Genomic DNA, 14,813 nt, shown 5'->3' on the forward strand with positions numbered 1-14,813 from the left:
CAACTACAACTTGCACACTGTATTTCAGCTTCACTTTAATACTTCTTCATTGTTTTGTCCGATACTTTGTAGATTTAAGAAAACTTCAAATAAATAAGAAATCAATGATTCTCTCCTCAGCGTAGAGAGTGAATCTATAAAATGTTGCACTTGCTTACCAGCATCAGAGCTGTAGTTGATCCATTGAGAACGTCACGTAAGAGGAGACCAACAAAACAACACAGCCTGCTTTGACTGGAATGCAACGCCTGTGCTGCTTCAAATACAAAATATTTGTAGACAAAATTCCCCGACAGAAATACTGATAAAACTCCACTGGAGAAAATTGAATTGATGCAATAAAAAAGCTAACTAATTAACCTGACGCTAAATTAAATCATTACTTTATACAATCCAACAACCTATGTATTAAAAGCGCTTTCAAAATGCTGAATGCCTTAGCGATGTACAAGCCCCCTTTGTGTGCAGCCTTGTATAAGTTTTCATCAGCAAGTCGCAGAATTTACCAGCTCCAGAGGCGCTGCTCTGAGCTCATCCTGAACTCTGGCCTCAGCGTAGACGGCAGCTGGGGAATAGAGAATTTCCCTACAGGGTTTCGACAAGTATCACTTTATTATTAATTTAGTGCTCGGAGTCCATTTGCATGACACGTAGGCCTAGGTACGTCCAAATGTAGCCAGACAGTGCAGATTAAAAGAGATCTGTCTCATGTAAGTGTAAGGGATCAGAGCTTTAGAACAGAAGTTGTTTTGTACCGTAGTTCTTGTATTTCCCTCCAGTTTCCTAAATGTTCTTAAGTTTTCTTTACATTCTTCCCCTTTTCCTACAGATGTATGCACAAAGTCTTTGTCCTCTTTTTGATACTAAACTCTGAGTGACATTTTTTTATGTTTCCAAACTGAACAGTACATTCCAAATGTATTTTTATGTATAGATGTTTTAATTGTACAAAACTGAGGCAATACTGTAGGCTACTGTATGTCATTATGGTCATGCCAATAAAGCTATTGAATGGAATTGGGTGCATGTGTCTCATTGTGAACTAAAATCAATTCCAGAACACTTTGAATTATGTAGAGCGCATATAGCACAACACAGATTTGCCCATGCTTCATAACGTCCAATACCAAATACTGACCATGATCCTCCTCTCTGTCTCGCTGGCCTTCGTGTGTTATTTCCTGTTTTGCAGCAGTTGCCAATTCCTCTTACATGTATGTGAAGTACAAACTGAGCGGAGAATAAGTTGAAAAGGTATATACATTGATAAATGTATGGATTTGGAAGTAAAATAAGATGTTCTGATCTTACAGTACATAGAAGTATTGTACAGTATATAGTCTTTGACAAACTATACTTTTACTTTCTTTTCGAAAAAATATTCTACAATCTACAATGTCTACAATGTTTTAACTGATATCTTTGTCATACTATGAATTTTGTTGACAACTATACTATGACATCTTTCCTGATATTTTTCAACATATAATATTCTGACATTTCTTCAGAAATATTAGACATACTATACTTACATTTTTGTTGGTATTTCCTTCATACCATACTACGACAAACCAAACAATTACTTTCTTCTGACATACTATACTATGTTATTCAAATTATTTTTTGCCATTCTATAATATTACTCTTTTTTTCAGATATTTATCCACATACCATAATATGACTTTTTTTCGACATACTTGACATTCTTTTTCTTCTGATAAACTATACTACAACGTTTTTTCAGACAATTTAGACACACTTCAGGATGTTTCTACTAATATCTTTGTCAAACTATACGTCGTCGTGTCTAATGTGGCATTTAAAAATCCACATCATTTGCGATAAAATATCAGTGCGTAAATGCAGTTTGGAGTTCTCTATGATCATTTGAATGAAACATCCACACTAAGGTGAAGGATTGTTATCTTAATAATCACCAGTAAATTGGAAATGGATGATGACCTGATCTTCTTTCAGCACGAGTCGAGAAGACACAGAACTTTGTTGTCTGTGGCTTATTAAAAAGTTAGTGATTTGAAGTTACATTTTAAGTTTGTTGATTGGCTTAAAGCGGCCGAATATTACTAATAAGCATCTTGTTAAGTTTGCATGTGTGCAAACACAAAGAAGTAAAAACTGTGGATTTTCTAGAGGGTGTCTCGATCTGAACTTTATTGAAAGTTTCTCTCTCCTCTTGTGTATTACAAATGTGTCAATTAGAGTTGGGACTACGATGCCCTTGTAATCAAATTGGTATGCATACAGAAGTAAGTTTGCCATTTAATCATTTCCTTAAACATGATACAGTATTTTCCATTTTTAATGACCATGACATGATTCTATATTATACTTTTACTTAAATGAATCTAAATCAATGTTGTATTCTATTGTGGCTATCTGTTGAAAGGCTCAGAAAGATCTACGGTATTGGCAGAGAACGCTGCATAACCCTTTCTTTCTGTAAAAGGTTAGTTCTGCCAGGGAGTTTACGAATAAAAAGGAAAGACACAGATGTGCACATACTAAGTTGCTTTTATTAATACAGAACTGCATGCTACAGAGACTGTACAGCATAAACATTTATTCATTACAAAAAAACATGGTTTTGGAACCATTTAAAATAACAGGAAAAACAAACAAACAAAAAGATAAGAGCATAAAATAGAACAGGAACATCACAGCCGTTAAGGAAACATTCAAACTATTTATCATTAGCATCTTAATAAACCAGAGAAGAAATCGACAGGTTACAGTCGCGTCATGTCAACTACAATGGCACCGAGTGGATGATTCTCTTGTAGCTTTTTTTACAGCCTCTTGCAACATCAACATGCCTATTTTTTCTATCTACCTATATGTAGTAGTGTACTTAAAAGTGGCAGTTTGTGTATTTTTTTGTATTTAATAGTTTTTTTATGAACCTCCTAATATACATAATTTGGCCCTTGTGGGTTTATACAGTATGATGTCCGCTTTTTTATTAAGTTTAAATTTTAATATTTGACAATTTTGCTACCAAACACATTTGTTATAGCAACATTTATACTACATACATAGCAATCTATGTAACGTCACAGCAAAGAATGGTATCGAAATTAAAACAAAACAAAAAAACGACGAGAAACAAAAAATGGATCCCTACAGCATGGTTAGAGGGGCAGAGAAAATTATCACAAAATTTGGCACGGAAAATCTGTACACGAATCTACAGTCTGAGAGATGTGACTGTGCAATAAAAAAGAAGGGCTTCAGACACTTTTCCAACTACTGAAGACACGGTACCCACTGTCTTGTTCAAGTTTTCTTTTCTTCTTTTTGTAAAATGGCTTATAGACGCATTTCTTGAAATGAAGTTGTGCATACTTCTGTTCATGAGATCTACACAGTACACTGAGTGGAATCCAGGTTTTTCAGCGAGGAAAGAAATCAATAACAAAAGATTTGCCTTTTAAAACCTCCTTGTAAAAATGGATCATTCATATATAAGTCGCTTACCTTAAGAAAAAATATTTGTACAATGTATTAAGAAAAAAAAGTCAAAAGAGACACATACAAGATACAACAAGCAATCTCTAAAGCAATAAATACTACTGGTCCTAGCGTTGTGACATTTTGAATTTAATAACCCTTAACCCCCCCACCCCGACCTCCCCTCAAGCCCACCCAACTTGCCTGACTCCACCCCAAAGGTAAACAACAAAGAAAAAAGACAACGCAGTGGAAGAATGCATATTTAACACAGTAATCCCCCCCTCCCCATTATTCTGTACATTTAAACAAGAACAAGTAACATCACAATTAAAGTTGTTCCTCCGAGAGGTGTCACTGCTAGCCTCACGCCCTCCGAGAGTTTGAACAGATGTCAAAATGATTGGTTCGCAAGCTCGTATTTAATACAAATAAAGAAGGAGAACCAACTCTTTCAAGAAAAGGGCTCACTGAATAATCTAGCCTACCTTTTTATATCCGTCTTTTAAACATTTTGAAGTTGATCTAGATAGTTTTTCTGTTTGCACTGTTAAACACTACAAAAAAAAAGACAAAAACAAAATCCATAAAAATGTTGGCAGATTCACAAAGCTATACTACAGCTCATTGTATCATTTCTTTATAATAATTAGATTTTTTTTTGATAATGACGGGTCAAATATTGACCAATGAACTTTAATAAAAGAAAAACTAAAATGTTCAAAACGCCTTGTGGCACAGAAACGAATAGAGAAATGAACCGACAGAGAGAGGGCCTAGAAAGGTGTGTGTTTGTGTGTGTGTGTGTGCAGAGCTAGAAAAAAGAGGAGAAGAATAGGTCAGACTATTCTATAGACTTGGTCACTAGCGACAGAGGCTGGGGGTTCGAGGAGGGGAGGAGCGAGAGGGAATGACACAGCGATGCCGAGGACCGGGCCATGGAGGACGCCATGGAGGAGCCCGGCTGCCGCGAGGACGAGACGTCACCGCGCTCCAGGGCTCCGTTGTGGGAGGGGGCGCCGGGCGTTTTCCTAGCTGCAGCAGAGTTTCCCAGCAGAACCAAAGATGGTGGTGGAGGCCCAGCCAGGCGGTGCGGATGGTGGAGTGGCTGGTGGGCCGGTTTCATAGTCAGTGAGAGAGGTTGCATTTGTTCAGTCTGAGGATTGGACTCTTTTGGGGAGGGGGAGGGGACCACTGAGGAAGGGGAGGATGGGGGGGAGTCTAGTAAGCTTCCGTCCGTAGAGGGAGGACTGGCACAGCTGCCTTCACCTTGGATGTAGCGAATGCACTTTTTTTTTCTCCTGAGGGACAAGGAGGGAGAAAGAGAGCATGTTTTAGACAACGCATCTTCAAACTGCATCGCCTCTTAGCACTGTAGCTCATTTAAATGCACCTTCTTTTTTTTCAAATTTCAAAATCACTTGAAGCTTTTTTTTGCATCACAGATTTGACAGGTGCATTGAAATGGCTCGTGCTAAGACGATAAAGTGGTAGAAATGACAGTCAATATACCAATTCTAAACCGTAAGACAGGACAGACATGGAGGAAAGGTCACGTGTGAAGCAGCAGGGAAATGAAAAGCACATATAGAGATGATGATGATGATGATGATGATGATGAGAGAAGGTTAGATGGAGTAATGGTTGCTCTCTGGATGTTAACTTAGCCTTTTCTTACAGGCAGAGCTTCAGCTGGGGATCAGCCTGCTCTCTCCAGCAACACGAGGTTACTGGACCCGTCTCTGACTCTATCTGGCCCTACTCTCTCTTCTCCTGAGGGGACAGAGTTCGGATACGAGGCGAAAAAAAGTCAACAAGATCCACACTACTCCGAATCTGCCCCACAGACACAAGTGTGTGTGAGTGAGGGGTCAAGGCATCATGTTTGCATTCCTGCCCGGGGTCAGGACCCTCCCCCCCGCTTGCAGAGTCCTGAGGCCAGGCCCGTTGCGCTCGGTGGAACCCGATGAACGGGGAGGGGAGGGAGTGTGGGGGGGGGGGGTGGTTTAAGAGAGTAGGGGATTGTTGCATTTGTCTGCGGTGACTCTGCTGCGAAAGGCTGTGTGCAGATTTGGTTAAGGGGGAATTCTCTGCCCACCTCATCTTTACCCTGACCCTGGCAGTGACCCCTCTCTCAGCTCTCCATGCTTATCACAAGGATGCCTGAAGGCCATGGAGTGTTCGTATTTGAAACTCACAGGGAGTAGGTACGAAAAAGACTAAAGGTGTTTATAAAAAAGAAGATTGAGTCTTTAGAAAGATATTAAGCTCATTTTGTTTAATTGAGGCTCTCAGATGCAACCTTTTCCCTGTAGTTCTGAAGGGGAAGTCTATACGAACAATAAGAGAGAGCAGAGTACTGATAATGAAAAGGAAAAGGAACATCAAATCACATAAAAAAAGGCTCACGAAACCTTGATCTCATGCTGGGGTGAAAGACAAGCATGCATTTCAGATGAGCTCAATAGTACAGGCACACAACACCGAGAATAGAGGACTAGAAAAGAGTGGGAATGAGGCTCTTAGTGCTTTCTGCACTGATACTGTAGCGCTGGGTGGTGCGGGGTATCGACCCTCCGTAAAAAGGTATCATTTGCCACTACATAGACATCTTGCTCTCGATAACTGTCTGTCAAGCTGCAACAAATGAGCTAATATCCATCTTTTAACAGACATATCGATTCATAGTATGTGCCTGTGTATGTTATTGATTTCTCCGTCTCTGGGGAAATTACACCAGATGCATCTTTTAGGAAATGGAGCCCAGAGAGAACTTTTAACCTCTCTGCTGTTACAGGACTGAATCGCTGCCCTTTTAAGGCATCTTATCTTATAATCTGCTATTCTTTTTTAAGAAATATACAGTATGATTGATAATGTGTTCCAGCTGGGAGGTTAATAAGAGAGCCAAGTGGAGAGGCCAACAATGGCTGACTGTGTGGAGGGTTTGGTGAGTAATCGTCCTGCCTGATTCAAATAATATTTAATTACAAGAAAGTCTAGGTAATGTGTTCAATTCTAGTTGGACATAGTACTTTTGAAAAACTGACTCTAAATGAAGCAACAAATTAGAGCTAAATAGAAAAATCCTTTGACTAAATTTGGAGCCGAAAGTTTAAAACAACACAAATGAAACGTGTGGCGATGAGTGGTGTGAAGAAAGAGGTGGGGCGGGTGGTGGTGTGAGCCAGACACAGAGAAGGGTATTACTTAGCAGAAACAAATACCTACCATGAAAATATTCCCAATTCAAAGACTGCTTGTGTCAGAACAGAAAGACAACAGGTAGGGACTAAGTAAGGGTTATTGAAGAGGAGTTTGGAGGAAGGAGAGAAGGAGGAGGAAGAGGGCACAGAAAAGAGTGTCACTGAGCAGGCCCTCAGAGAAAGCAGGGCTAAATTTGTAAGCATAACATTGTTATTCAAAAAGGACGCCAATTAGAACAAACATGACAGTTAGGATGGGGTGGGGGAATCATCCCCTGCATGGAGAGAAAATGGATTTCAAACATTAATAACTCAAATTGTATGTAATTTATTTCCCAAAATTGACATGAAGAAATAATGATCCCTATTTTTTGTTGAGATAAAATATTCAGTAATCTTATCAAGAAATCCATTTTCTGCCACTGGGCTTGAACTGAGTTCAGTGAGGAAAAGTTGCTGTGAGGTAATTTAGAGCAGGAAGTTCCTCAGTTAGGAAAAAAGAGCAGAGGAGTTTGCCATCTGTTACCACACTGATGGAAACACATTTAAGAGCGAAATCTGAGCAAATAATCAAAAAGAAGAAACGGCTCATTGTGGATGTCTTCCTTCCATTGGCACTACAGCAGTAATACCTGCATGGTTTGCACCATAAACTCAGCTGGTCAAGCCCGAACAAGGCACGACACTTCTTTGGGGTATTTGCATCTGTTAGCCAAACAGGTAGACACAAACATACACACAGAGACAAATAACAAAAGGAAAAGAAAGAAAAAACAAAATGGACACGTCATTGCACAGACAAAAAATATAGCCAGGGCTTAGGTTCAGGCTAGTAACACTGGGATGTCCTCCATATTGAACAAGCCATCAGGCTCCAGATCCTCCAAGCCCCGACCTGCCAGTTTAGGATATTGTATCAATCTCAGTACATCCTGCAATGAAACCCCTGTAATGTTTCTCCACCAATCCTCACTCACAGACACCATTCATACAAACACTCGAGCATATGCTGTTAATACCCTTCTTCCCAAATAGGAGGTAAAAAAAAAAAAATAGTGGGAGCCTAGAGATAGACCGGCAGGGCGTGGCTGGAGGAAGCTGAGAGCTCATGATAGCCTGGCGGGCGACAGAGGGGAGGAGGAGAAGAGGAAGTAAAGGCAGCGGCAGGAAAAGCGAAGGAGGAAGTCCCAGTGCACAGTTACCCAGCCTTCACCTGGCCCCGGCCGGTGCAAGCACACACCATACACACCTGCACGGGCCACACCAGTTATTCTGTTGATCGAGCCCAAAGCGCGCTCGACACTTCTTAGGAGCGCTCAGGTCTGATGCGGCAACAGGGAGGGGAAGCCAGCAGAGAGGAGGAAAAATGACCAAAACCAAAAACAATAAGGAACAGAAATCAAAAAAGGAGGAGAGAAATGAGGAGAAAAAAACAGGTAACAGTGAATCTATGAAGCTTTGCAGTGGCTCATTGTGCAAGAAATCCCCTCATCCCCAAACAACACCCGTAAAGCCATTCTCAAGAGTGCCTTTAAAGACAGGACTGAACACCATTAGTGTGTTTCAGACATTAGTCAAATCAAACGGCATGCAAAATATAACATTAATAAGGAAACACACGCTTTAAGTTATCTACATTCTGACTGGAGTTGAAGCTGAAGATAAGATTTAGTTGAGAGGGTATAAACGGAGGAAATGCAGGTTGGATTAATTTACTCGCTAGAGGTTATCATTGAACTACGGTTTGAAAAAGACAAGGTAAAGTGGGAAGAACTAGTAGCAGACTGCTGAATCAGCACGGTCGTGTGTTAGCCCTAGCCAGGGGAAGGATTCAAAAAGATGGAGAGGGGGTCTACTCATTAGACCTGGCATCAAACAGTTTTCTATCAACACTGGCTAAAGCTGCCCGTCACTGACCACAGATTATTGTGGTTCAATATTTGAGACCAAGTCTTTGCGGAGTAGATTTAAAAGGAGGGAGTGTGCCAAACTCATGCTAGCCTATAGGAAAGCGCAGCTACTGAAGCGTATAGATTAAGGAGGTTCACCCTGAGATCACATCCGTCAGGTCATACTCCACAAAACTCACTTCACATAATCAGATCTTTAAGCATTCTGATTAATACGGAAAATGCTTTAAACTATATGGCGAGATGAAGTAAACTAAATGCAATATAATCTAGCTTGAAGTCAAATAAACAATAGCATCACTTTAAGAAAAGAAAGCAGCAAAGAATGCAAAAAGAGCATATTTAGATAGAATTTAACCTTAATCCTGCCTGATATTACACATTATTGATAGATAAATAAACATTATTTTTTTTTAAAAGAAGAAGAAATTAAACAAGTTAGTGATTTAATACTCAAAATGACATTAGCACCTGTAATCGGAGGGAGTGAAAGGCAAGGATTTGGAAAATATTCTCTGTGTTCTGAAAAAAAAGAACAGATAGAGAGGCCTTCAAGAAGAAATCCGTCACCAAACGAGCGCCAAATACATGATAACAAGTCTCCGAGATGAGAAGAATGTGAATCATAAGAATAAAAAATAAAAAAATAGATAAATCATGAAATAAGCAAAACCTCCTTAATTTGTAAGATGTAAGTGATTGTTCTTATGTTGGTATAAAAAGCATGCATGAAAGCAAGCAAGGGGCAGCCGAACGAGTGCACACACACACACACACACACACACACACACACACATCTGCAGGGCACAGGCATTATAAAACGGGGCCACGCACACAACACTAGCAAAGTTAATGGCTCTCACAATGCTTCAACTTCACATTCTCAAAACATACATATCACAATACAAGAACGCTAAGGGGCAAAGTGGGGAGGGTGGGGGGTGTCAAAAGGAGAGGTACGAAGCAGTGTGTGTGTGTGTGGGGGGGGGGGGGGGTCATGCATATTCAGTTGTTATTAGCTGGGGAGGGCTAGGGCAAAATGGGAAAAGGGGGGTATTACAAGCAACTCTAGCATTTAAATATTGCATTGGGTAGCATAACTATATACAAAGAAAAAAAGCCAGGCACAATAACACACACAAAAAAAAACATAAAACAAAAAAAAACTAGCTTGACTTTTATCTTGCAAGATGTCACATCTGCCTGACACATGATGGGGCTCTTCTAATATCAGAGATAATTGCAGCTCACTTACCATTGCTCTCTGCTTGCTGCTTTTCCCTTTTTCTCTTCTTCCTTTTCCCCTGTTGGTTAGCCGCCAAAAAAATAGAAAGAAAAAATAGACACAGACAGGAACCTTAGTTATTATATTGCAGAATGCCCAAAACATGAAACAGAGAATAGGACTGTTCTCTCTGTTTACTTATTTATTCATTCATTCTCTGCTTTTTTCTGTCTCTGCCCTCCGGTTTGTAACAGCCACTGCAGGCCAGACAAGAATTATCCATCCTCTCAGTTTCTTTTCTGTAATCTTTTGTTTTATTTTCCTCAGCTCTGTGAACATCTAGACATCTTGACAAGGTTTTGTTTTGGCAGAAGGATTTCTCAAAGCCTGCTTGTGGAAGAATCTGGTCAGCTTGATCCCCAAACTAGATGAAATTGATAAGACTTTGTAACGAAGTCTGAACATTTTGTTATAAATATTTCTTCACGTCATAACAAAGCAGGCTTGGGTCAAGCTAATTAGTCGAGTCTCAGGAATACATGTCAAAGAAAAATTACAAGAAAGTTGGAATTCAGGTTAGAAATGAGCCAAAGAAGGAACTCATCCCCGTCATGTCACCTAGTGAAAGGGAAAAAGAGCATCCTGTTACGACTTGTAAACTTAGTAACTTACATAGTTGTCTCGTGCTGACCAGCCTGGGTACAGCTGCATGTGGAGCTGTCGCTCTTTCCTGGCCAGCTCGTAGTACTTGGCCTGCTCCTCCCTCGTTAGGGCATGCCACTGTAAAATGGAAAATTATTCATGAACAAATTAATATTTTAACCATAAATAGGAAAATACACGTAATGAAGATGACCTAAATGTACACTACTGGCTGTTAACTGCATTCGCCTTGAATCCCAGGTCTATATGAATCCATGTTTAGAATAAAATGAGCATGGCAGAGGGTCCTGAGCCCCGGGATTGGGAACCACTGTGCTAAACCCCTTCATTTAGATCATTTTAGTGTCTGTTGACTTACCCTTCTCCCCAGGATCTGGTTGATGGCAGCACTTTCCTTCAGTGTGCACTCAGCCACAACCTTGGCTCTCATCTCCTTCATGTAAAGCATGAAGGCATTCAGAGGCTTCTTTATGTGGACTTGTTTCTTTTTCTCCTCTTCCTTTTTAGCTTCTGACTGTTTCCTGTTGAGGCCCAAAGTTAAGAAAGGTTAACCTACGTCTCATAAACGAGTGAATGAAAAAGATAGGGACAACGAAATTCTACTCACGAGTTGAGAGAGATGTCGCTGTGGGATGATTCCTGCTTGACGTTGGAAGAGACGATGGCTGGGTGTGGGATGCCCGTGGCGTGCAAACTGTGGTGGGGGGGCAACATGTGTGGGGGGAATCTAGAGGACAAAAGACTGTGTAAATGGACACAGGTGAAATGAGGAAATGGAATACATGTATAAACAACACTAAATAGCTGAATTCCAATTCCATCTTTCAATGTCATGTCACAGTCATGTCTTTTATTTCAATGCATGTCAAATGGAATTGGACTTTAGCCACAACAAAGTAAATGTACATAGAAACATCCACATGAAAACGTCCCAAGGCTGAGTTCTTTATTATTATAATACAGTCAGTATGCTTAGATTTTCTATTTAAACATGTCACAGAATTCAGCCTAGGCAGTTAAAGGTATAAAAGCAGGATATTACAAATACAAGCTTCAGTTAAATACAATTCAAAGCATGAACGCTATATTGTGTGGAAATAATTAAATGCAATTGCACAAGGGTAAATCTCTTGTATGGCTTTTTTGAACAGCGCAAAAAACCCGACACACTGAATACTTGAGCCAAGTGCTTCTCTTCACCTTTATTTAGTCACAACCTCATGCTAACCAAGCAACAATTAATGTAATAGATCCAATGAAATAGGTAAGCTTGAGGGTTTTTGCTCCTTGAAATCTATGTATTCACAGATAATGACAGCAGTGCCATCCATAGCTTTTATTCTTGCACAGACTAATCAAGCACTTGTACTGTAAATGATTTCCAGATAAGATTTAAACTCCATCTGTAGATGATAAATGCCCATTGAAAGTCATTGTTATTTTTCAGGAAACTGCATTTTTAGCATTTGCACTGATATGGAAATGCCAGGTTTTGGAGGGGTAAAGCTTGAACACCATCATGTCTTATCATGGAATATTTCAAACTAGATTAACATGTTCCATCAAAGTCTAGTATCACTTCAGGTATTGAGTCTCTATTTGCCTTCCTCCCATCTTTTCTGCCGGTTCAGCACTGTCAGTCGTTTTTATCTTCATCGCTCCACACTCCCATCATCATTTCATCGTCTTCTCCCGCTCCCCATATCGAGGCCGGAAACCCTTATTTATAAAATCGCTTCTGTGGCCAGAGCAGCCATGCTGTACAGTATGTGCCAGTGTATGTATGACACTAATTATTTGTGTCACATTATTTGAACACGTCTTATCTGCATGTGTACGTTTACAGCACGGCTCCACGTGACCACACACGCATTTAAAAGAGGAGAGGAGGATGAAGGAACAGGAAAGAAAGGAGGAATAATTCTCTCTTTTTTTTTTTAAAGCAGCTCATTATCCGGCTGTGTCTGGCTGCATGGCTCGGAGCCAGAATATAATGATGAGGATAAACTCGCCAGGAACAACTACTTTCTGTTGGAGGCCATCTCAGGGGAGTGCCAGTGCGCTCCCCCCTCAAACTCTTTCCCTCTTTTTCTCCTTTCCCCTCTTCTCCCTTCATCACTGACACATTGGTGTTTGTGCCATGTCATCCGTTGATGGGGAGCTCTGCAGCAGTGGCTGCATATCGCCCATCATTAGGGCTGCTGCATTTTCCCCGTTTCCTCTCTCCCTGTTCACCCTCCTTACTTCTCTCTCTGTGCACTTGTTAAAATGTCCTCTGTTGCAAGATAAAAAAAATTCTGCTCTTCTTCTTCTTCTTCTTCTTCTTCTTCACTACTCCTCCCTGTCCCCTCACCACCTCCACACTTCCTCTCCTCCTCCCTCCCCCTCCTCCCGCAGCCACTGCATGGCCCAGGTTATGGTTTAAACATGACGGCCATCCCTTTGAAGCGTGGGGGCATCACCATCATCATCATCCTCATCATCATTCGGGCTCATCAGTAGTAAGCAGCGCCTTGGACCAATTTAACCAACACAGAGAAGGAGACGCAGCAGAAACCCCCAAACCGCCCCAACCCTGGGGCTCCTACGTCTCAATCTAAAAAAGGTAAGAATGGCTGGCGGGGTGGGGGTGGGGGTGAGGGGGAGGGGTCACCGGCGCAGCAAGCCCAGTGTAAGCCAGTGCCATTTAATTGCCGACGTGAAGCAGTAGCCCCCGTGCCTGTTTAATGTCTAATGATCTGGCCGGTGTGCTTCTCCCGTTCCCAAGGAGAAGAGAGGGAGCGGGATGATGGGGGAACATATCAAAGGGCAGGCTTAAGCACGAGGGGCACAGGGGCCATCACATCCTCCTACCTGTCACGCGTACATTCAGACACACTATATCAGGGACCTGCACCGGCTCCAACCCTATTATCAAAATAATGTATTTCATTTGCTCCCTTTACTGTCTCTTTTTTCATTCCATCCAAAAAAGAATGCATTTTTTAACAGGACCTAGGTGTAAGGTGCTCATTGGAGGACCATGAGGTACCAGACTCCTTCCCTGCATCCTAATTCAGCCCGTGTTACGGCACAGGGGACTGATACTGAAGCAGCGCACTCCTGCAAAGAAATGACTCCAGACAAGAGTACAAGGTCTGGTCAATTCTTTGAACAGAACCAACTGGCTGAAGGCTATGTAAGAAAATATTTGCTGACACAATTAGACTGATTTTTCTACTAGATTTGCTCAACAAATTGATTTTTTCCCCTGCCCTGTCAAAGCCAGAGGTTTTTTTTTTTTTTGGACATGTTTTAAACCCTCCCATTCTCCAGAGACCTACCACAGCCCTCCATCTATTCAGTTATACTAATTCAATTAGGGGCCTCATCACAGGGCATTAGCTCTTCCCCATGGCCAGTCCCCCCCCCCCCCAAACCCCACCAAGTATATTCAATTAGCTGCCCTGGAAATAAGATGATCACAATGTAGAGGCTGTCATTAAGGGACCAAATTAGCAGTCACTTAAAGCCCAGGTTGGCTGGGTACTGCTGCCAGATGCCAATGTCTGGACAGAGCCGCCGTCTGACCCTTTGCTCCTGAGACTGGGACTATAAAACCCCACTCTGATCCAGACTGGGTTTAAAGTTCAGGTTTGATGCCAGGATGTATTTTCTATTGGAATCAATACAAATGACAGTTTAACAGCAACAAATCTGAAAAACTGCGATGTCAGGCTGAGCTAAGAAACTAAACTTTCCCTTATTCTCAGGGCTTTGCTTTAAAAAAAAAAAGTCACCCCCCCCCCCCCCTTGCAACTCCTCCCTCCTTGCATCTACATGATCCATCAATGTCACAGAGGTCTAAACACACTGCCCTGAGGAGCTGCTTTTCCAATCAGGCTGTAATTAAACTGAAGCTTGGCCTCCTCCCTAGACTCCAAACCAGCCCCTTCCATAGTCCCATGCTGCAGGGGCGGATCGGGGAGGAGGGAGGAGGGAGGAGAGGAAGGAGGTGGAGTAGCAGGCTGTTTGTTTTTCTGTGTTGTTGCTTTTTAGGGCATTTAGTCATCTAAATGTAATTCATTTGGCTTTCCACACAATATAGAGGACACACGTTCCTCCAGGGAACAGTAAGTAGTTTAACACCAACTGACAAACACATACACATGTATACAAGATGGCAACACATACACATATCCCCCCTGGGTGCACTAATGTCCACAGCAGCACTTGAGCTGGACCCTAATGGGCTGGACCAAAGCACTAGCCAAGTGTCAGAGCACCGGCTTATATCATGTAGTCCCCTTCAAAGTGTTGCTGTGTTTGTTTATCTGTCTGCTCAAACTCATAGCATGGACA

General features: G+C 41.5%; 1 protein-coding gene across 22 annotated transcripts in view; it reads right to left on the reverse strand.

The window, feature by feature from the left end:
• Window positions 1-2,514: 2,514 nt before the first annotated feature.
• The window catches only part of tcf7l2 (transcription factor 7 like 2), an 88,044-nt gene continuing 75,745 nt past the window's right edge, over window positions 2,515-14,813 (reverse strand). For 3 of the 22 annotated variants that reach the window (XM_079660327.1, XM_079660341.1, XM_079660332.1), the window contains 7 exons: window positions 11,080-11,199; window positions 10,831-10,993; window positions 10,482-10,589; window positions 9,840-9,888; window positions 9,056-9,106; window positions 7,924-7,996; window positions 2,515-4,769 (listed from right to left, as the gene is read on the reverse strand). In XM_079660327.1, coding sequence (XP_079516453.1) covers window positions 4,313-4,769; window positions 7,924-7,996; window positions 9,056-9,106; window positions 9,840-9,888; window positions 10,482-10,589; window positions 10,831-10,993; window positions 11,080-11,199 — 1,021 coding nt within the window. In that variant the 3' untranslated portion in view covers window positions 2,515-4,312. Of the gene's footprint in view, window positions 4,770-6,698; window positions 6,761-7,306; window positions 7,380-7,923; window positions 7,997-9,055; window positions 9,107-9,839; window positions 9,903-10,480; window positions 10,590-10,830; window positions 10,994-11,079; window positions 11,215-14,813 lie in introns of those variants that run through there. The other 19 variants (XM_079660323.1, XM_079660344.1, XM_079660326.1 and 16 more) reach the window with 17 other exon arrangements.

This window comes from Notothenia rossii, assembly GCF_949606895.1.
Source record: "Notothenia rossii genome assembly, chromosome: 11".
Classification (NCBI taxonomy): domain Eukaryota; kingdom Metazoa; phylum Chordata; class Actinopteri; order Perciformes; family Nototheniidae; genus Notothenia; species Notothenia rossii.